This window comes from Tachyglossus aculeatus, chromosome X3 (assembly GCF_015852505.1).
Source record: "Tachyglossus aculeatus isolate mTacAcu1 chromosome X3, mTacAcu1.pri, whole genome shotgun sequence".
Taxonomy (NCBI): Eukaryota; Metazoa; Chordata; class Mammalia; order Monotremata; family Tachyglossidae; genus Tachyglossus; species Tachyglossus aculeatus.
The window spans coordinates 11,757,117-11,780,109 of record NC_052099.1 but is presented as its reverse complement, the minus strand read 5'-3'; the positions used below and the strand labels follow the sequence as shown (position 1 = coordinate 11,780,109).

General features: G+C 42.8%; 1 protein-coding gene across 3 annotated transcripts in view; it reads left to right on the top strand.

Annotated features, from left to right (window-relative positions):
- EPB41L4A (erythrocyte membrane protein band 4.1 like 4A) overlaps positions 1–22,993 on the top strand; it is a 219,104-nt gene that overhangs the window by 73,944 nt on the left and 122,167 nt on the right. For all 3 annotated transcript variants that reach the window (XM_038770473.1, XM_038770474.1, XM_038770472.1), the window contains exon 2: positions 22,051–22,155. In XM_038770473.1, the coding sequence (XP_038626401.1) occupies positions 22,051–22,155 (105 nt within the window). The remainder of the gene's footprint in view (positions 1–22,050; positions 22,156–22,993) is intronic.

Genomic DNA, 22,993 nt, shown 5'->3' with positions numbered 1-22,993 from the left:
GGAGAGGGAATTTTGGCTCATCCTCCTAACAGAGGAGGACCAATTTGCACTTAATCTGTGATAATAGGAGATGGGATCAGTGGATAAGTGAAACCTGCAGATAATCTTGTGACCTTATTTTATCCAGGAGATTAACTTCCTCACAGCCTCCTTCCCCTTTCTCCCCCTTTTCTCCTTCTCTCTCCCCTTCTGTTTTCCTCCCTCTCTTCACTCTCCCTTTTCCCTCTTTTCCTTCCCCCCCTTTCTTTCCTCACTTTCTTCTGCTTTCCTCACCTACTGACTCTTTACCATAAAGGATGGTAAGGGCCAAGAGTAGGTGGATTTAAACATAGCAGTCTTGCTACATGTGAAGGAAAAGGTGAGAGTTGTTGATTGTAAGTTCCTAATGGGCAGGACATACGTCTTTTGCTTCTGTTGTACTTTTCCTCACATGCATGCTCGCTCAATAAATACTCTTTACTATTACTTCTACTACCACTATTGAACAATCTTCCCCTTTGAATCATCGAGTAGATGAACTCTCAGCCATTCTTTAATAGGAAAGATTTTAAAATCCTTGGCACACAGTAAGTACTCAATAAACACGACTGAATGAATGAATAAATAAAATGGAACAAGTGAGCCTGGGGAGGGGAAAGAGTAAGGAAATTAGGGGAGTTCACGTTCCTTCGTTCCTTCCCTTCAACAACAGGGGAGAGCAGGGAAATTTTCCAGAGCAAACACCTGCCACTTCATTCTTTGGTGGGGAGAGGAGAACTCAAGAATCCCACTTCTATTGTCTAAATCTAGGCTATAGGAATTTTATTAAACAGAAGCAGCATATTCATTCCCAAGTAACACTAAAAGGTCGTCATTTTTTTGTTTTGTTTTGTCTTTAAATCCTGGTAACCAGTTGGCAAGTACCACTACCACGCTTCAGGGCATACTTTGGTCAGATGTCACATGTTTTCCATGGTGTATGCCAAATCACTTGATTGGGTGTTGTCTCCTCTGCACACCCAAGGTGTGTGCCAAAGCTGCCTCCTTGCTCTCCCGACCCCCACCCACCAAGGCATACAGACAATGCTACTTGTTTACCACCCTTGGCTTACCTCAATCAATGGTATTTATTGAGTGCTTACTGTGGGCAGAGCACTGCACTAAGTGCTTGGGAGACTGTTATACAACAGAGTTGGTAGACACATTTCCTGCCCACAAGGAGCATACAGTCTAGCCTCACCTTGCTTGGCACTAAAACGAGTACCCTCCCTGGTCAGTAATCTATAGTCCTTGAGCTCAACCCAATCACAGATTGGCAGTCCTGATTTGCCAAGACCCATTGGAAAATCTTCAGATGGCTGAGCTTGCCCTGGCCCCGTCATGAATATTCAATGTTTCTTTTGTTCGGCAGGCAGGAAATTCTATATGAAGCCTGCTGGGAGCTCAGCATGGGACAGTTTCTTTGACCTTGGAGAAAAATCTATCTTTCCCCACAGTGAATATTTTTGTGTCAGTTTTTTCACTAAAAAAAAAAAAAATTTAACACCCAGTACTATCTACCTCATTGAGGCTGGAGCAAGTGGTTATTTTTGCCACTTCATATTTCAGCCAAAGTTTAAAAAGCAGACAGATTGATAAAACCATGAGGCTTTTGTTTTGCTTATTAAAAGACTGTTCTTTCCCCCAGCCCCTCTTAAAAAAAAAAAAAAGGCAGTCACTACAATGGCAATGGTAAAATAAGTCCCGGACTGTACAGTCACTCTGGGGCTTGGGAGACTATGGCTATACATTTGATTGATCAATCAGTGGTATTTCCTGAGATCTACTGAGTGCAAAGCACTGTGCGAAGGACTCGGAAGAGTAGAGCAGAAGGAAAAAAACACAAGTTTCCTGCCCTGAAGGAATTGTTTCTAATGTGAGACAGACACATTGCAATTAGGTGGATCAGAAGGAAGAGAACACAGATATAACAAATAGTAGTACAAATGTATCAGGATGAAATAGCTAAATAAACGAATATACAAAGAAATATACCAATGTACATAAATTGCTGAAATTTAGAATGGAATGCTGAAGTGCTAAGGGTGACTGCTGGATTGATGTGAGTTGGGATGTTGTGAATTAATCGGGGAAGTTTTTCTGGATGAGATGGAAATTTAAGAAGGTTTTGAAAATGGGGAGAACTGTGGCCTGGTGGATTTGAGCAGGGAGGGTATTCCAGGAGAGGGGAGCAGCGTAAGTGAGAGGTGGGAGTCCAGAGTGAGGTACAGTTTGAAGGTTAACTTGGTTAGGGTGAATAGTGCAAGCTGGGAACTAGTGGGTAAAGAGAGCTGAAATGTAAGATGAAGAAGGCTAGTGGAGAGCTTTGAAGTCACTGGTAAGAAGTTTTAGGAGATTTTGTTTTGATGCAAAGGGAAATGGCAACCACTGGAGATTTTTGAAGAGAGGAGAAATGTTTGCCGAGTAACACTTGAAGGTGACAGTCCAGGCAGCAGCATGGAGTATGGACTGAAATGGGTGGGGTGGCAGGGGCAAATTTAGTACTGTTACCGTGATATGACAAGAGATTGAACCAAGGTGGTGGCTGTTTGGGTGGAGGAGGGGATGGATCTGGGAGCTGATATGGAGGAAGAACTGAGAAGCTTGGATGTTTAGTGCTGGAAGGCTAGTGTTTCCTTTCGGAGTAAACAAAGCACATTATGAGAAGCGCCTTGGCCTAGTGGAAAGAGTCTGCGCCCAGAAGTTGGAGGAACTGGCTTCTAATCCTGGCTCTGCCACCCATCTGCTGTGTGACCTTGGGCAAGTCACTTCTCTGTGCCTCAGTTACCTCATCTGTAAAATGGGGATTAAGACTGTGAGCCCTGATCTGTGTCCAACCTGATTAGTTTGTATCTACCCCAGCACTTAGTACACTGCCTGGCACATAATAAGCACTTAAAAAAATACCATAAAAAAGTATTTCTAAAATTCATAAATTATGAGAAAAACAAAACCAAGCCAGTAAGGAATTGAATTTGTTGAAATAGTTGAAATTAAACATCTGAAACAAATCAGAGCACATCATAAGATGTTGTATCATGTTTTATTTTTTCCCTTGTGTGTTTGTACAGTAAGTGCTATATGTATGGCATCTCCAGCTTAATGAACAACTCGGTCTGACCTCAGAGCCTTTTTTTTTTTAAAAAAAAAAAAAAAGAAAATCACCGATGATTGCAGATTAAATTTCATAAAAGCGAACTGGATCAAGGGATTGTTATTATTTATTTTGCCATTAATGGAATTTTGCTCTATCATAAGGAGGGCAAAATGTTCCAGCCTCCACACAGCTTTGTGACCTTGACATTTTTGTTCGAATGGACTTTATTGCCCTATGATTTTACCTCTCTCTGTTTTCCTAGAGAATTGCAATATAGGGATTTTTTGCAACTCAAAACAGTGCTATTAATGAGGATAACAAAGATGAAAGTCTTTTTCTCCATATTCCCCCCCCCCCCCCCAACCTGGCAATTTTTTACAATCCCAAACTAAACAAGGATTTGTATGCAGTAATATGATGGAGCAACAGTGTGAGTCTCCTAACCAAAATACCACCCAGGAAAGAAACCCATTGTGTACCGAAAGGAATTTCCAGCTAAGGAAAATCAAATATTTACCATGTTAACAATGGCCCCTCGGTGCTCAGAGGAACAAGGTAGTTTCACATTTGTATCTGTGGATAAGCTTCAAAGAACATCCCTAGACAATAGACAAAGACAGAAAGAACTGCCAGTAGAGAATAAGGGTAGTGAGGGTTTCCCTGTAATTGGAAATAATGTTGTGAAACCAGGTTCATCTCCCTTGTAACGTTCAGTGTAGCAGGAGCAGGGAGGTGAAGGAAGGGGTGGGGGTGGGGGGTGGCCTGTCACCTCTTCCTGAGAATCTGAGGTGACAGGCTGAGATCAAATTCGGTGTGTTTCCTCTCAGGGAACATTGAATGAGAGAGGAGTGCATTTCAGGACCTGATTGTGAATTTGTGCCTTAAATATATTAGACAGAATCAAGAATGTAATAATATGACCCAGAACTATTAGTTTTTATGAAAATGACTGTACATGGTATGATAATTTAAAGAGTCTCAGGCTTAACCTTTGTGTCATTCAAATTAAAGTTTAACCGATTATCTGCCTCTGAAGAGGCACTGGGTTTATTAAAACATAGATCACTGTGGCCCAGCCTCTGTTATTTTACTCTTGCCCAGGTTTAATGAGTGATGTAGGGGAAAAGGAAAGAATGTTTGAGAGTGGTTCAGAAATGATTTCAGGGCTACATGTTCCTCTGGGTTTCTGGCCCCGGGTAGAGGGAAGATGAAGTGGTGGTTGTGGAGGGCTTTTTGAGTTGCTGAATGCACCGGTATTAATTCCATGTTCGGACCTGTAACAGTGGATATGAACAGTATATCTGTTCAATTTGATGGGTCCATTCTTTCTGGTGAAAAGACAAAATAATAGAAAGATGAGTGAGATTCAGTACATGAATGAAACTGGATAGTTTGGAAAGCCCCTGAGACACATAAAGAAGCTTTAAAAATGGTTTTGCAGAGCCTCAGTTAATGGATTAAACCCATTTGTAGCTATAAACCAAAACCTGCTATGCTTACAAGTGTTCTTTTGGGGAAAAAAAGAGGATATTTTGGAGCCTAGTTTTTCAGATCTCAAACAGGACTGTGGCATGTGAGTCATCACCCCCAAGTTATAACCAAAACAATTTATGTATTGTAATCTGTGAAAAGTGTGATGTCATCTGCATACGAAAAACAGACAGATTGAAAACAAAACTTATTCACGGTAATGAGACTTGCAAATAGCCACTTACCTGGGAAAGTACAATTTGTATCAGGTGAGTAGGAAAGACTATTACTTTCATCATCTTAGCAATAATAATGGTATTCTCAGGTGCCTACTAAGTGCTAAACACTAAGTGTAGGGGTAAATGCAAGATACTTAAGTAGATCTATGATGAGTCAGTACAATCTGAAGCAAAATGTTTTATTGATAGTTATTTGTAACAAAGTATGAAAAGTTGATAAAAAAATTATTGAATGTGGAAATATGACTGAGGCATGCTGCCATTTCTTAAGTTGTAGGAAAAAAAATTACAAAATAGCAAAGGTGGGTATCAGAAAAGATTAAATAAAGGTTACATTTGGGCCTTGGGTCTAAAGTGGACCTGTATGGGTTATGCCACAGTTGAATAAGAAATGGAGGAAAAGGCTAGGCTTGGCAGAGTGAAAAATGAATTAAAACAAATATATTTTCAAGGTAATGTATCCAGTATGTTGATACAGAAAGAACACTGTCAGTAAGCTTGGTCATCAACAGTTCGAAAGAAATTGGGAGTTCTTAATGTGCATTCAAAAGAATGAACAGATAAGTAAATCTGTGACAGATACCTCATAATTTGACCATATTTGTATAACTGCTCCACAGTCTAACTCTGAGGGTACTACAACTGTTCAGATATTGTTTGATGGCTGCATTCTTTGGCAGAGGCTATAGGACCTGGGTTCTAATTCCGGCTCCACCATTTTTTAAAAATAGAATTTGTTAAGCACTTACTATGTTTCAGGCACTGTTCTAAGCACTGGGGTCAATACAAGTTAATCAGATGGGTCATGGGACTCACAATTCAAGTAGGAGGGAGAAAAGGTATATTCAATCCTCGTTTTACAGATGAGGCAACTGAAGCACTGAGAAGTGAAGTGACTTGCCCAGGGTCGCACAGCGGGCAACTGACAAAGCCGGGATTAGGATCCAGGTCCTCTGGTTCCCAGGCCCGGGGTTTCTCCTCTAGGCCATACTGCTTCTATGTTGCCACCTGCCTGCCGGGTGACCATTGGCGAGTCACTTAACTTCTCTTTGCCTCAGTTTCTTCACCTGTGAGATGGAGATTCAATACCCGTTCTCCCTCCTATTTAGACTGTGTGTCCCATGTGGGACAGGGACTCTGATCTGACCTGATTATCTTTTATCTACTCCAGTTCTTAGAACAGTGCTTGACACCATAGTAAGCACTTAACAAATACCGTAGTTATTATCATCATTGTCTGTGCTTGGCTCAAGAAAAATTCACAAAGACATTTTCTTAAGCTCTCCCCCCCCCCCAAAAAAAAAGTTATAAAATGGTGAATATCTGGAAACTAAAATTTCATTAGAGGACCTTGAATCGATCAACCCATATAGTGGTTGTATTTTAAAGGCTTGCTTTCCTTTTTGTCAAGAAATAAAATAAAATATCTTTTTTGAAGGTGCTAGTTGTCAATCTCTGGAGCCAGTAAAAACCTGCCTTTCTGGTTTATAATGTCACACTGTTAATCTCGGAAGGTGTTATTACTCATTTGAACAATTCTTTGTTCTCTGTTGAAAGCTTTGTTAATGGTATTTTCGAATAAACTTGTTCAACCTGGAGTTCTCCTCTCTGGTAGGTCTGATAGTTTTGCAACACAGATGGTCTGTCTGTAACCTTGATTGTAATCTCTGCCTACCCTGAGAAAGTTAGGTGTTTCCCACATTATAAGTCTACCCTGGAATTTCTTTTTTTGTTTGATTTATTTCAAGTTAGCCCATAATGTTGAATTTTTTTTTTTGAGTTTCCATATTCAGGGTCCAACTGAACATAGCATTCATTTTAAATAGCCCCAAACTCCCTCCACTCTCCTACTTTCTCCCTCATTTCACCTTTCTTCCCTTACTCTCGGGCCATGTCCACATAGGGCAAGCCATTATTTGGCTTAAAAACATTCAGGAAGTCAGTGAATGTCTGGTGCTCCCTTGTTAGCCAGCTAAAGTTAGGAGGATTCAAGCCTGTATAGATATGTGTAATTGGCAAAAGAGGTTTTAAAACTAAAAAGTATTAGCTGTAAGCTGGTGCAGGCAGGGCATTTTTGTGTTGGGCCTCATTTGCTTCCCAGCTCTCTCTCCTTCAAACCTGTCTGCTCCCTTCACTTGCCACTCCCCAGCTCGGACTCTTCACTCCTCCCAAGTTACCTTTTTCACTGTGCCTCATTCTAGACTCTCCCATCTCCAACTACTTATTCGTGCCCTTTCCCATTCCTGGCACTGCCTCCCCTTTCAAATGTACCGATCCACAACTCAGTCTTCAAAGCCCTACTGAAATCTCACTTCCTCCGGGAAGTTCTCCTTTTATTCATTTTCATCAGGTGTGCTCTCCCTAAAATCTCCCCTGCTCCTGTTCAGTCCCTCCCTCCTCCACCCTCTTCAACTCTCCAAATATTCCCGGCAGTATCTCAAGAGCTCTCGCGTATTCTCAAAATCTACCCCCTCCACCTGTGCCTCCGACCCCATCCTGTCTCACCTTATCAAAGCACTTGCCCCCTCCTTGACTGCCATCTTCAACTGTTCACTTTCCAGTGGCTTCATATTTCACTCTGATGCCCGAATCATTTTTTGTCCATGTTTCCTCACTCCTCAGGAACTTCCGGTGGTTGCCTATCCACCTTCACATCACACAGAAATTCCTTACCATTGGCTTTAAAGCACTCAATTACCCTGTCCCCTCCTATCTTACCTCGCTGATTTCCTATTACAGCCCAGCCTGCACACTTCACTCCTCTAGCACCGGCTTGTTCATTCATTCATTCATTCATTCATTCAATTGTATTCATTGAGCATTTACTGTGTGCAGAGCACTGTACTAAGCGCTTGGGAAGTACAAGTTGGCAACGTATAGAGACGGTCCCTACCCAACAATGGGCTTACAGTCTAGAAGGGGGAGGCAGACAACAAACCAAAACATGTGGACAGGTGTCAAGTCGTCAGAACAAACAGAATTAAAGCTAAACGCACATCATTAACAAAATAAATAGAATAGTAAATATGTACAAGTAAAATAAATAGAGTAATAAATCTGTACAAACATATTTACAGGTGCTGTGGGGAGGGAGGAGGTAGGGTGGGGGGATGGGGAGGAGGAGAGGAAAAAGGGGGCTCAATCTGGGAAGGCCTCTTGGAGGAGGTGAGCTCTCAGTAGGGCTTTGAAGGGAGGAAGAGAGCTAGCTTGGCAGATGTATGGAGGGAGGGCATTCCAGGCCAGGGGGAGGACGTGGGCCGGGGGTCGATGGAGGGACAGGTGAGAACGAGGTACAGTGAGGAGGTTAGCGGTGGAGGGTGCAGTCTGGGCTGTAGAAGGAGAGAAGGGAGGTGAGGTAGGAGGGGGCGAGGTGATGGAGAGCCTTGAAGCCGAGAGTGAGGAGTTTTTGCTTGATGCGTAGGTTGATAGGCAGCCACTGAAGATTTTTGAGGAGGGGAGTAACATGTCCAGAGCATTTCTGCACAAAGATGATCCGGGCAGCAGCTTGAAGTATAGACTGAAGTGGGGACTTGGATCTGTACCCTTAGGGCACTTGGTATTCACCCAACCTTCAGCCCCACGAGCACATTTCTGTAATTTATATTAATGTCTCTGTCTCTTCTAGACTGTAAGCTAGTTGTGGGCAGGGAATGTGTCTACCAACTCTGTTGTATTGTGCAGCATGGTTCAGTGGAAAGAGCCCGGGCTTGGGAGTTAGAGGTCATGGGTTCTAATCCTGGCTCCTCCACTTGTCTGCTGTGTGACCTTGGGCAAATCACCTAACTTCTCTGTTCCTGTTACCTCATCTGTAAAATGGGGATTTAGACTGTGAGCCCCATATGGGACAACCTGATTGCCTTGTATCTACCACCGCTTAGAACAGTGCTTGGCACATAGTAAGCGTTTAACAAATACCATCATTATTATTATTATTACTCTCCCAAGTGCTTAGTAAAGTGCTCTGCACACAATAAGCACTCAATAAATGCCAGTGATTGATCTCAGGTCATGTCATAACAGCTGCATTAGCACTTATTATATTGAGCTATGTAGTCCACTCATTTACTCATATATCCATTATTTATTCTTTCCCTGCTCTTACCCTTACCAGTGATACTTCTTTTTCCTCTATTCCATTAGATTATAAACCATTTGTGGGGCAAGACTGTGTCTTTTAAATCCATTGTACTTTCCTAAGTACTTAGTACAATGTTCTGTGTTTGGACACTCAATAAATACTATTAATTGATTGCATAGTTTTGCCACTATATAGAATCATGACATGCCTGAACCGAGACTACTGTGTGCTGTTCTGGTCGCTGCTTCTTGGAAAGACATAAAAAAAAAATCTGGAGAAGATACATAGAAGGGCAACAAACATGGTTACGGTAATAGAGACACTGCCATAAGAGGATGCCATGCACACACACACATATACACACACACACATACAAATATACACACACATAATATATATATATATATCTATATCCTCATATATGTGTGTTTGTGCAATATATAAATATAAAATCATGTTCCCTCTTACAGTATGTATGTATATGTAAACTACAAACACACACACAAACTAGGACTCTACAGTCTGGAGAGATTCTGTAAGCAGGGACATGATTGAGCCTACAAAATCATGAAGGTGATGGAATTATTGTTCACCAAATCCCACACACAAGGATGAATTGCTTATCTTTACAGTTGCAATTTTTAAATTGCAGAATTGTAGCCAGTTGTTTTTTCTGTTTGTCTTCCCCGTTTAGACTGTGAGCCTCCTATGGGTCAGAGAATGTACCTGAATCGATGTCTTTATATTTCTCCCCAGTGTGCCCTGCACATTTTAAATACTTAACCATGTAAAGATTGATGAGGGGGGCAACCATTGAAACTTGAAAGTAGTAGGTTCAAAGTAAGCTGGAAATCAACTCTTCTTTACAGGCAGGTGGTAAACATATGGGATTTATTACCACAAGAAGCTGTCCAGGCCAAAAATATCAGTAGCTTCAGAAGAGCTTGGATACATTCATGGATGAGAGATCCATAATGGATTACTAGTGGGAAAAAGTTAAGAATGTTACATGGTACGTTCCTAAAGTAAGATATAGCACTAGAAAAATAACCATCATGTCATGGAACATTAAGATGCCTGGATAGAAAGACAGCAGTTGTTGCAGATAAGCTGGCTAGATCCCTAGAGTTAAACCAAACTAGACTTCCTAATGGACAGCCCAAAGAGACAGGTGCCAGATACCCTTTCCCGGAGAAGTCTTCCCCCCATAAAGCGGTGGCTCTCCGGAGTTGGACTCACAATCAAGCAACTGTTAAGCTTGTACAATTGAAATCTTCCCAGAGACCAACAGATGCTACAGTATGATCCTGAAACAAAATGTTTTGCCACCGTCATTAGCATGTGTGTCCAAGCTGATAAACTTCAAAGCAACTGATTTGACAAAAGATTTAGGTTGACTCACTTTAGGGGTACTACTTCTGACAAACTGTCATGGAGATTCCATTGTCCAAGTATGGAGGAGGAGGGGAGCCATTGGGATCCCATGGTATTGGTAACTAATGAGCTTCTCTACTTGGGTATGCCATGCACCCCCTTGGGATCATCAACATTATCTAGAGTCTACGATCTAAACAGTAACGTCTCATCTACTATATCGTAGGTTGACAGAGGGAACCGAAAACACTGCTGAACAATACAGTGAGGAATAAGGCAGTAGAACATCTAATTAAGAAGGTCAGCATATCGTTGGGAAGATTCTCAGGTAGAGTGTGGTGGCAATGGGCATTAGGTTTCAGACCAAAATGAAGGTCTATGGAGCTGGAATGCTGCCCATTTTTTTTATGGTATTTGTTAAGTGCTTATTAGGTGCCAGGAACTGTTCTAAGTGCTGGGGCAGATACAGACTAATCAGGTTGGACACAGTCCATGTCCCATCTGGAGCTTCACAGTCTTAATCCCCATTTTACAGATGAAGTGACTGAGTCACAGAGAAGTAAAATGACTTGCCCAAGGTCAAACAGCAGACAAATGACAGAGTTGGGACTAGAACCCAGGTCCTTCTGACTCCCAGGCCTGTGTTCTATCCACTAGGCCACAGTGCTTCATCTGTGGTTGTGAGACCCAAACCACATACTCCTCCTTCAACAGTTGCGTCGATGTCACTCACTGGCCCTACACCACGTAGCAAGGCAGGCGTCACAAACAATAAAATGCTAGAATGAAGTCAGTCTACAAACATTGATGTTATGCTCATCTTGGCACAATCTTGCTGGATGGAACAAGTGTTTAAGATGGATGACAGTAGGATACTGTCTTCCGTACAATCTTCTAGACTGTAATGGCATCTTATATCATGTTTCTGGTTTCATGTGTTGGTTTGATCAGTCCTTATGTGATGATGATGGTATTTGTTGAGCACCTACTATGTGCCAAGCACTGTTCTAAGCACCAGGGTAGATCCAAGCTCACCAGGTTGGACACAGTCTCTGTTCCATATGGGGCTCACAGTCTTCATTTGTCTGTCACCATCCCTTCCCCCCCTTAAATCTAAGATTGTGAACCCCAAGGAGACTGGAAACTATGCCTCATCCTCATTAGGGATATTTATTGAGCGCTTACTGTGCGCAGAGCACCATAAGTGCTTGGGAGAGTATAACAGAGTTGGTAGCTGTGATCCTTGCCCACAAGGAGCTTGCAGCCTAGACAAGGAGCCAAGACAATGTATAGTGCTTTAAGTCCCATAGATGCTTAATAATTACTGATGAAAGAATGGAGAAATATCTGTATAAACCTCTATTAGCAGGCAGTCTCTGACTGACAGCAGTTTCCTTAGAGGGCTGGAAGTTCCTGGAATTACTCTTATCTTGCCACCAGCCTGTTGGAATGCAGATGGAAGGAGTAAGGCTGGGAGGTGAAAAAGCCCCAAATACTGTCTGCTAGATGATGCAAAATTTCTGAAGCAAGCTCAGAGGTGAGACTTCAAACACTTCTGTCTTGTCTCCGCAGCACGATTCCCACTAATTCCAAATTGGTGCCTGATGTTAATTTTGCCCTGTCTGAATTTGGGCAAATAAATAAATAATCCCTGTAGAAAGTATGTCTGCCTTTTCTTCCTTTCCTACTCATTACATATATTTGCTCCTGGATGTGGAAACCTATATTTCCACCAGATTTATTGCAGGATGAAAAAAGAGAAGCCCTGTAAATTTGGTTTTTAACAATGAAAAGGGTAGCTTGATAAATTTAAATCAGATCCTTTGCTTTTCACACCCATAAATTTGAACCATAGAAACCTCATTCAGAATGCCGTCCCTAAGCTATATTGATTTTTGTTGGAATTAGACATCACCAATACCAAAAAGTGTGGTTTTAATTGAAAACAAATTGAATAGCTCTTGAATCTGTTGTGCGTCAGCAAAAACGAATCCATCCATCTTCTCTACCCATCAAAATGGACCTATTGATCAAAGGGAAGGGAAGGCCAATGAAAGAATGGATTAGAAAGCCAAACTTCATGGAGCCCCACTGTCCAGATTTCAAGTTCTGCCTTTCTTCAACTTCTTTTATCTCTCTGTGTGTGTGTGTGTGTGTGTGTGTGTGTGTTGCAAAGACAGGATGAGCTTGTTTGGCTTTACCATTTCCACTTTTTCTCCTAAACTTTTTCATCTAAGTAGAACAGGATAGTAAATGATCCAGTATGGCAACAGAGATATGCTTGAGCTCAGGAAGGATTGTGGGTTTTAAGGGACTCAAGTGCCCATGAATCAGGTTGATTCAGGCTGGCAGGTGGACTTGGATCTGACCCAGTGTGCCACTGTGCCCCGGCTCCACATTGACCACCACGCTGGCCAACACTCTGCCTGCTGAGAGCCCACGATCCCAACGGTGCTCCTGAGTACTTCCCAGATTCATCTGTGTTCTGGAATTCCTCTAGCTCTGCTCCTGATGCAGCTCCACTAAGCATCCGCTCGCCCTGAACCCGTCTCTCTACCAGCTTGTAAATTCCTCAGCGGCAGGGATCATGGCTACCTCCTCGATTACACCCTCCCAAGTGCTTAGTACCATGTTGGGCACAAGTAAGTCTGAAGATAAGTCAACGATCATGTCTATCAATTTTGTTGTATTATACTTTCCCAAGTGCTGAGTACAGTGCTGTGTGCACAATAAATGCTCAATTTATATAAAAATACATATTATATATGAGAAACAGCATGGTATAGTGGATAGAACATGGGCCTGGGAGTCAGAAGGTCATGAGTTCTAATCCTGGCTCCACTACTTGTCTGCTGTGTGACCTTGAGCAAGTCACGTAACTTCACTGTGCCTCTGTTACCTCATCTATAAAAAAATGGAAAATAAGAATGTGAGCCCATTGAGGAACAGGGTCCAACCTGGTCCAACTAGACTTTCTTCACTGCTGAATTCCTAGCAACTAAGGGCTTCTGCACAGAATTCCCTCATAACTCACTGACTGAGCTTTCCTGGGTCCTGAGCTTTCCTTATGGTCATGTCATATGCTGGTTTCTGAGTTTTCCACTTGAACCATAGCAGTTTTTCCTAGGCCTCTGAGTGGATTGTTAATCAGTTAAAAGTTGTTTCAGATGTTTAACTCCCTTCTCAAACCCACTGCCCCCACCCCCCCAATCTCTTGCCCTTAATGACCTGGCCATGTACTTTATGGAAAAAATTGAAACCATCAGGTGTGATCTCCCTAAAATCTCCCCTGTTCCTCTCCAGGCCCTCCCTCCTCCATCCCCTTCTTGAATTCTACCATCTTTCCCAGCAGTATCTCAAGATGAGATACCCCGCCTGCTCTCAAAATCCACCTTCTCCAACCTGCGCCTCTGACTCCATCCCGTCACACCTTATCTAAAGGCTTGCCTCCCCCTTCTTCTCTCCCTGACTGCCATCTTCAACGGTTCACTCTCCAATGGCTTCTTCCCCGCTACTTTCAAACCTGCTTATGTCTCTCCTATCCTAAAAAAAAAACAACCCTCCCTTGATCCCACGACTCCTAAGTTTCCCCCTCTAGACTGTAAGCTCGTTGTGGGCAGGGAATGTGTCTGGTGTTATATTGTACTCTCCCAAGCACTTAGTACAGTCTTTTGCACACAGAAAGTTTGCAATAAATACAGTTGAATGAATGAATGAACAAATACCATAAAGAAAAAAAAAAAGAGGGAAGTGAGGGCTTGGCTCGCTATCCCTGCAGGGGCAGCTGAGACTGAAGAAAATGAAGTACATGACCATTGGGAACAGCTGACAGCAGAAAGAGCAGGGGCTTGGGAATTGGAGGCCATGGGTTTGAATCCTGACCCTGCCACTTGTCAGCTGTGTGACCTTGGGCAAGTTACTTAACTTCTCCGTGCCTCAGTTACCTCACCTGTAAAATGGGAATTAAGACTGTGAGCCCCACATGGGACAACCTGATAACCCCAGCGCTTAGAGCAGTGCTTGGCACATATTAAGCGCTTAACAAATACCATCATTATTATTCTGACCTAAGCCCTCCCCAACCCCTCAGAAAGATGCACATCCCTGGAAAACTGATGCCATTTCTATTTCAGTGGGGCAATGGAACTACTGTAACCTGGGCATTTTAGGTTTTGATCTCTGTACATCTTTGGCATCTCTCACAGGGGCTTTATACTGCAGGCTCATTTTTTGTTATTTCGAGGCATGATAGAAGTAATTTAATAACAAAATGTGTCCAGTCCAAACAAAACCCTTGCCAAACTGAAATCCTACAGAAGCTCAAATCATTCAAAGTAACACTCAAGCGAGACCCGAACTGACATGACGGGTGCATTATTGCCAGAGCAGGAGTTCGGATGCTGTTCGAACTTTCAAACTCCTTTAGCTGCTCAAACTTGAAAGAATCAGTCCCCTTGAAGATTACATATTCTCGAAACCTGCCTAAAAGATTTGCATATTCATCACTTGTACAAGGTCCTTTGGCCAAAGGTTTTCCACTCATTAAGCTCTCTGCAATGAAATGGTGCTTACTAGCTCTTTGGTCAGGGGGGAAGTGGTATTTTTTTTAAATAATAGAAGAGGATCTCTCCTGGGGATCTGTGCCCAGGGATCCAGCTTGAGGAGAAGAGACTGAGAGTTATTTCTGTTTATTTGTTTTTTTAAAAAAAAAAAACTTGAGGAACTTCAGGAAGAAGTGCTAGAAGTGGGATAGGAAGATTGTTGGGTTTAACTGTAAAAAACCTCTGCCTACAGCTCTCTCTTCCAGAATGGGCCCACTGGGAGATACAGGAGGATACAAAATCCTAGTGCTATATTTCTGATACCCAGGGCATGTGGGGACACACCTCTAGTGATCAGGAGGCATAATTCCTCTCTCCAAGGTCAGCAATTTTTCATATAGTTTCATTCAACGATATTTGAATGCCTATTATGTGTGGACTGCTGTGCTAAGCACTTGGGGTGGGGGGAGGAGGATGATGGAACCTCCTGTCATAAATGACTCATGAATCTTGGTACAGTCATGAAGACTTTAGGCCTGAGGACCTGTGTAAAGATGTTAATTATAATGCTAGTGGTTTGGTCAGTGCAATAAAAATAAAAGCCAGTCCTGCCCTTGAGTAGCTTATAATCTATTAGGTCAGACAGGCAGAAATAAATTGCATAAATACAGTGGAGCAGGAGGAAAAGAATAGGTATAGTCTTATTGTTTGACACTTGGTGCTTTGTATTCCTTTTGGGAGGTGTTTCTGTGACACCAGCTAAGCATGTTTTTCCAACATTATCTGGAACAAGTAGCTCAGCCTCGTGGAAAGAACATGGCCTGGGAGTCAGATGTCATGGGTTCTAATTCCGGCTTCACCATCTGTTTCTGGGTGACCTTGGTTGAGTCACTTCACTTCTCTGTGCATCAGCTACGTCATCTGTAAAATGGGGATTAAGACTATAAAATGGGGATTAAGGCAGTGAGCCCCTTGTGAACTGTGGACTGTTTCCAAACTGATTAGCTTGAATCTACCTCAGTGCTTAATACAGTGCCTGGCACATAGTAAGCACTTAAATACCATTTTAAAAAAGATAATGTTGGGAAAACAGGCTTAGCCACAGAAACTCAGCATTTATAGCAAAAATACAGTTAAGAGGAAGTTTCTCCAATCTGATCTAAGAACTTTCATGATAGTATGGGGTGGAGTAGTAGTTGGTAGTCTATACAAGTGAGTGAATGATTGGGGGAGTGTATTGGCAAGGTGGTGCCGCCAACTGGTTGAAGGAAAATGACTCTGAGATTAAAAGTTACTTGCAGAAAAGCAATATATACATTGTCACCACCTTGAAGCCACTCATGATTATGACAAAAGGGAGGCCTAGGAAAACCTACACATGACCTGCCGATCAAGCTGAGGAACATGTGCCACTTGACTGAAGAGATCCAGGGCTATGCTAACAGCTGCCAAACCGGGGACTTTTACTCATCACTTTTACAAGCTATATGGCCCTGTACAACACTGTCACAGGGAGCGTATTGTTGAGAGACACAGATGGCTCTACCCCTATCACAAATAGAAATGACAGTATCATTTTTGCGATCTTCTAATTTTGTCTTCCACTATCAAGGGCGAAATGCGTAGAGAACTAGCCTATGTGTGAAGGTGTGGCCTTAGTTACCCAGTTGCCAAATTTTCACTTTGTATGTATTTTGGTGGGTGGGGGGGAGGTGGACAGGGATGTGGAGCCAAAGAATCTGAGGGCTGGGAGGGGACAGTCCAGTAAGTCACCATTCTGTGTCTTTTCATCCCTGATTAGAAACTTGCAGTCCTTGTCAGAGACCCATGATAAAAAAAAAATAAACAAGGCTGGGAGTCCCGCTCAAATTGCTGTGAGGGAAATTAATCAGTCGATTGATGATATTTATTGAGCCACTTACTGTTCAGAGCAGCGTACGCAGTACTTGAGGATACGGTACCACAGAGTTAGCAGACACCATCCCTGCACTCAAGAAGCTCACCATCTACAGAGGGAGACAGACATTAAAATAAAAACCCCCTTGCCTCCATGGAGGTGGTACCTAGGCGTAACTCCAAATTTTGAGGAAGTCACTATCGCAGTCGAAGCCGTGAACGCTAGTGAAACATCTGAACTTGATACTAGTCCTAGAGAAATCTTAAAGCATTGTGTTCAACCTGATGATCTTGTGTCTACCCCAGTGCTTAGAACAGTGCTTGGCTCACAGTATGTGCTTAGCTAGTATCAATCAATCAATCGTATTTATTGAGCACTTACTGTGTGCAGAGCACTGTACTAAGCGCTTGGGAAGTACAAGTTGGCAACATATTCAGACAGTCCCTACCCAACAGTGGGCTCACAGTCTAGAAGGGGGAGACAGAGAACAAAACAAAGCATATTAACAAAATAAAATAAATAGAATAGATAAGTACAAGTAAAATAAATACAGTAATAAATACGTACATACATATATACATATATACAGGTGCTGTGGGGAAGGGAAGGAGGTAAGGCTGGGGGGTGGAGAGGGGGAGGTGAGGGAGAGGAAGGAGGGGGCTCAGTCTGGGAAGGCCTCCTGGAGGAGGTGAGCTCTCAGTAGGGCCTTGAAGGGAGGAAGAGAGCTAGCTTGGTGGATGTGGGGAGGGAGGGCATTCCAGTCCAGGGGGATGACGTGGGCCGGGGGTCGATGGCGGGACAGGCGAGAACGAGGCACGGTGAGGAGATTAGCGGCAGAGGAGCAGAGGGTGTGGGCTGGGCTGTAGAAGGAGAGAAGGGAGATGAGGTAGGAGGGGGGCGAGGTGATGGAGAGCCTTGAAGCTGAGGGTGAGGAGTTTCTGCCTGATTATTATTGTTGTTATCTCTAGACTGTAAGCTCACTGTGGGCCGGGAACCTAACAACTCTGGACTTTCCCACATGCTTAGTACAGTGCTCTGCACACAGTAAGTGCTCAATAAATACTGTTGATTGATGATCTTACTGGGTTTTTCATTTATCTAGGCAAGCGGTATGGCTTAGTGGACATAGCACAGGCCTGGGAATCAGAGGACCTGGGTTCTAATCTTGGCTCCACCACTTCTCTGCTGTGTGACTTTGAGCAAGTCCCTTCACTTCTCTGGGCCTCAGTTACCTCATCTGTAAAATGGAGATTGAGAATGTGAGCCCCATGTGGGACATGGACTGTGCCCAACCTGGTATCTACCCCAGCACTTAGTACAATGCCTGGCACATAGAGCTTAGCAAATACCATAGAAACACACACCCTGTGGTGCACTGAAGAAGTGCCTCAGGGCTTCAAAGATTATATCGTAGCATCATCTTCAAGAAGAAAGGTGAGCAAGCTGACTGTGGAAATACCTGGGGTGTCTTATTTCCCATTGCCAACAAGATTCTAGCCAAAATGATTCTAGGAAGCTTCTGAAAAACAGGATTAACTATGTGCTGCCTGAATTTTAATGGGCTTCAGACCAAAACCCAGAATGGTAGACCTGATCTTGGCATCAAAGCAGACCTACTGTGACCTAGGAGTCATTCTTGACATCAAAGGGCAAGACTGGATATCCAACAATCAGGTTCACCAGCTAGGAGGCAATGCTCATGGCCATAGAGCTTCTCTGAGTGGGGCATGTGAGGGAAACGGGCAGTAGCAGGTGTTGCATGATGAACTGAATTGGGGTAAGGGAAACAGTGAGGGCAAAACAAATGGTCTATGGGGGGTAAAGCACAGCCTCAGAGATCAATCAATCAATCGTATTTATTGAGCGCTTACTGTGTGCAGAGCACTGTACTAAGTGCTTGGGAAGTACAATGAAGCAAGACCCTGAGGTTAGGCAGATACGCCTGGGTTGAGCCAAGCAAGGGACGGTTTGCTCTTTGTCAGCCGAGGCCTCAGGGACCAAAAGGCAAATTTTAAAGACAGCAGCAGGTGCTGCAAGCGGCAAATACATCAGCAAGGCAAAGGACAATCTTTCCATGTCCTCAGTATGAAATAGAATGCATCGGTTTTTTCAGTTACACCCACATTGGTGGATGGGCTCTCCCTTTCTTGGATGCCATTCGTGACCATGAATGACACTTGTGTTATATGAAAGAGATCAGGTTTTCTGAGTTACAAACTGCCTAAACTGCCGAGTATTTTCCGTAAGCATGCAGTTGGTTTATTCTGCAGGAACAGCATCAGCTAGACTCTCTCCCTGAGGGGAGGGGGGGAGACAGCGGTTGGAAGGCACTGGAGAAATGCCTTAGGCATACCTCTTTGGGGAGCTGCTGGGAATTATAGGCCTAGTGACCAAATGGATTTGTATTGGCATTGGTATCCATTCACCATGGTTGCTGGGAAACTAGTTTCTCCTGAGGAATCCTGAAATGGAGGGAAGAAAGGGCCCCACTATAGCTTGAGCCTTCCCCCTCCCCTGCCCAGAACTCACAGGGATGAATATCTTCAACCCTGCTGTGTAAGGAGCATCACCAAGTTACACATTGGCCTGGGGATGGAGAAAGAAGTTCTTTCCTCTTCTTTTCCAAAAGGGGCTCTCCCTCTTGTTTGCGCTCTCTCTCTCTCTCTCTCTCTCTCTCTCTCTCTCTCCCCCCCTCTCCCCCTCCCTCCCTCTTTCCCTCTCTCTCTTTCCCTCTCTCTCTTTCCCTCTCTCTCTTTCCCTCTCTCTCTTTCCCTCTCCCTCCCTCCCGAAGGAGAGAAGAATGGAAATCAACACAAATATTCAAACATGCCTTCAGTCCCCTGAACTTCCACTTGAGTAAAGTTTGAAAGGATAAGCAATCAAATCAGGTAAACGTGATCCAAGTGGGATGGGAGGCTGTCAAATGTCAACAACTTCACTAAAGAGTCTTCATCTCATATTTTCCTTTGCATTTAATAGAAAATAAACGCTGCTGATGTTTGCTAAGGAGGAGGATAGATCTTGAAAATGAGGGAGAATTTTTTTTCTTTTTTCAAATCTCCATTTCTTGAATCTTGTAAGTAGAGAAGCAGCATGGCTTAGTAGAAACAGCATGGGCTTGGGAATCAGAGGATGTGGGTTTTAAATCCAGCTTTGCTGCTTCTCTGCTGTGTGACTTTGGGCAAGCCACTTAACTTCTCTGTGCCTCAGTTACCCCATCTGTAAAATGGGGATTGAGATTGTGAGCCCCACAGGGCACTACCTGATTACCTTGTATCTACCCCAGTGCTTAGAACAGTGCCTCACACATAGTAAGCACTTAACAAATACCATAATTATTATTATTATATACATATAAGAGTTAATCCTCTAAGATCCTGAAGCAACTGAACAAAAATGAAAAGCATGAGAAGCAACATGGCCTAGTGGAAAGAGCACGGGCCTGGGAGTCAGAGGACCTGGGTTTCTAATCCTGGCTCTGCCAACTGCTTGTTATGTGACTTTAGGGAAGTCACTTAACTTCTCTGTGCCTCAGTTTCCTCAAGTGTAAACTTAGAACCCTCCTACTTAGATGGTGAGCCTCATGTGGGTCAGGGACTTCATCCAACCTGACCAAGTTATATCTACCCCAGTATTTAGAACAGTGCTTGACACATAAGTGCCTAACAAATGCTTAAAAAAACTAAATAACTAATACCAGAAAAAAGACTTTATTCTCCAGATGTACATCTTCAGGGATTCTTTACCAATAAATCTGCAAGGGAAAGAAAGGCATCTTTACACACATGGTCAATTCTCGTGATTTGAAATTAACAGTCTGTAGAAATAATGTTGCATAGTTAAAGGTCATTAGATGGTAATGGGTACTCATGTATCTCCTCTACTAAAAAAACATTTCCCTTAACACCACTCCCTACAACACCGCCCCCCCCCCCCCCCCCCCCCAAATCCTCTGGTTATCGTCCTGTCATCCTCCAATTATCACCCCGCCTGCCTCCTATCATTCCTTCCCAAACTCCTCAAGTGAGCTATTACTATGTGCCAGGCACTGAGCACTGGGGCTCACAATCTTAGTTCCCATTTTACAGATGAGGTAATCTAGGTACAGATAAGTTAAGTGACTTGTCCAAGGTTCCACGGTAGACAAGTGATGGAGTTTGATTAGAACCTGGGTCCTCTGAGTCCCAGACCCATACTTTAGCCACTGATAAGCTCCTTGAGGTGGCACTCTCCCAAGGGCTTAGTATAGTGATCTGCACCCAATAAGCACTCAAATACTTTTGGTGGTGATGATGATTGTTATTATAGCAAGCATTTATTATGTGTCAAGCATTGTTCTAAGCAGTGAGGTAGATAGTAGGTTAATAGGTTGGATGCAGTCCCTGTCCAACATGGGGCTCACAGTCTGAGGGAAAACAGGTATTGAACCCCCATTTTATAGATGAGGCAACTGAGGCACAGGGAAGTGAAGTGACTTACCCAAGGTCACACAGCAGGCAAGTGGCAGAGCTTAGCTTGGAACCCAGGTCCTCTGATTTCTAGGCCTGTCCTCTTTTCAGTAGTCCACACTGATTGATAGTGTGGAAAATGTTATTGAAAAAATAATTTCAGGTAGTAGAGACTCAAGAGAAGTTAATGTTTTTGTTTAACATTAGCAATCAGTTTATAGCTGTGCTTTACATACCTTCATGTGAAATTGTTTTCTTTTTTTGTGAGAGAGAGAACGGCAAATTCTTCCACAGGCTTTTCTGTCTGTTGAAACTAACAGTACCCAGTGCACAGTAGTTACGTGTAAAAATTCTTGAATGACTGTATTGTGTGCATTGTAATAGTTGATGTATAAGTTGAGTGGTGAAATATAATGCTGCCCAAATTTTATTCTATTTCTTAAAAAAAAAACTCTCTTGAAAGGCTTATAAGTGAGAAATAGCTTTATAAAACTGGATACAAATGGATTTCGATGAATTCTATTCTCACAGGGTAGGTAGACATTCTTTGTGAATAAAAAAGAATTTAGTAGAGCCATGAGAAGAACTTATCCCTAAAGCTGTTGGGTTAAAATTTTAAAAAAGTGAGGTTGATTAACACTCATTAAAGGAACATGCCCATGAAAATAACCAAAATTTCAAAATATTTTTTGCCATACCATGTATTTGCAAATGCAAACAAGTCATATTTTTCTTATTGTAATTGTGGCCCTGATAAAATACAACTGTTTTATACCCATTAATCTGCCCCAGCTTTAGACAAAACTGAGCACGCGAGTGCTGCTGCCATGCCTAGCTGATAAAGACAAGTCATCTTTGTGAAAAGATTCTGTAAATTCTTTCCTGCAGAAGTCAACGAAAGGTTCTGTTGTCCTCGACTACGTATTCCGTCACATAAACCTAGTGGAGATAGATTACTTCGGACTGCGTTACTGTGACAGAAGCCATCAGACGGTGAGTAAGAGGGCTCACATATTTTTCCAGTTGCGATCTTCACCCTGTTGCTTCCTGACACACTTAGTTTTGTTAAATTTTCTGGAACTGAAAAATGTACTTCTCAATGTTGGTCCAAGGAAAATCAATTTTTTAATCTCTGCAGGAATTTTGCATAGTCGGGGAGAACCCAGGACAGAACTCAGTTTCTGGGTTAGAAGGATCTTTAACTTTGTTTCCCAATACCTCAAAATTTATCTTTGCAAGGGAAAAATAAGCAGTGTTGCCTAGTGGATAGAGCATGGGCCTGGGAGTCAGAAGGTCCTGGGTTCTAACCCCAGCTCTGCCATGTCTGCTTTGTGAACTTGGGCAAGTAATTTCTCCATGCCTCAGTTACTTCAGCTGTAAAACGGGGATTAAGACTGTGAACACCTTGTGGACATGGACTGTATCCAGCCTGATTGGCTTGTATCTGCCCCCGAGCTTAGTACCATTAAAAAAAAAAAGAGAATGGGGGAGATGGAGTGGGTAATAGGTAAAGGCTTTTGAGATCCTTAGGAATAAATTAGCTGTATAGACTGTGTTTTATTATCTAGACTGTGAGCCCACTGTTGGGTAGGGACCATCTCTATATGTTGCCAACTTGTACTTCCCAAGCGCTTAGTACAGTGCTCTGCACACAGTAAGCACTGAATAAATATGATTGAATGAATGAATGAATATTACTGGAAAACCAATGAGGAGAGTAAAAGATGAACCAAGAAAAAATGATGTTTTCAGGTGGTTGTAAGAGTTTAAATGTTAAAATTGGGTTTATTATTAGCAAGTTAAGAGTTTCTATCCCTAAGATTTGTTGGAA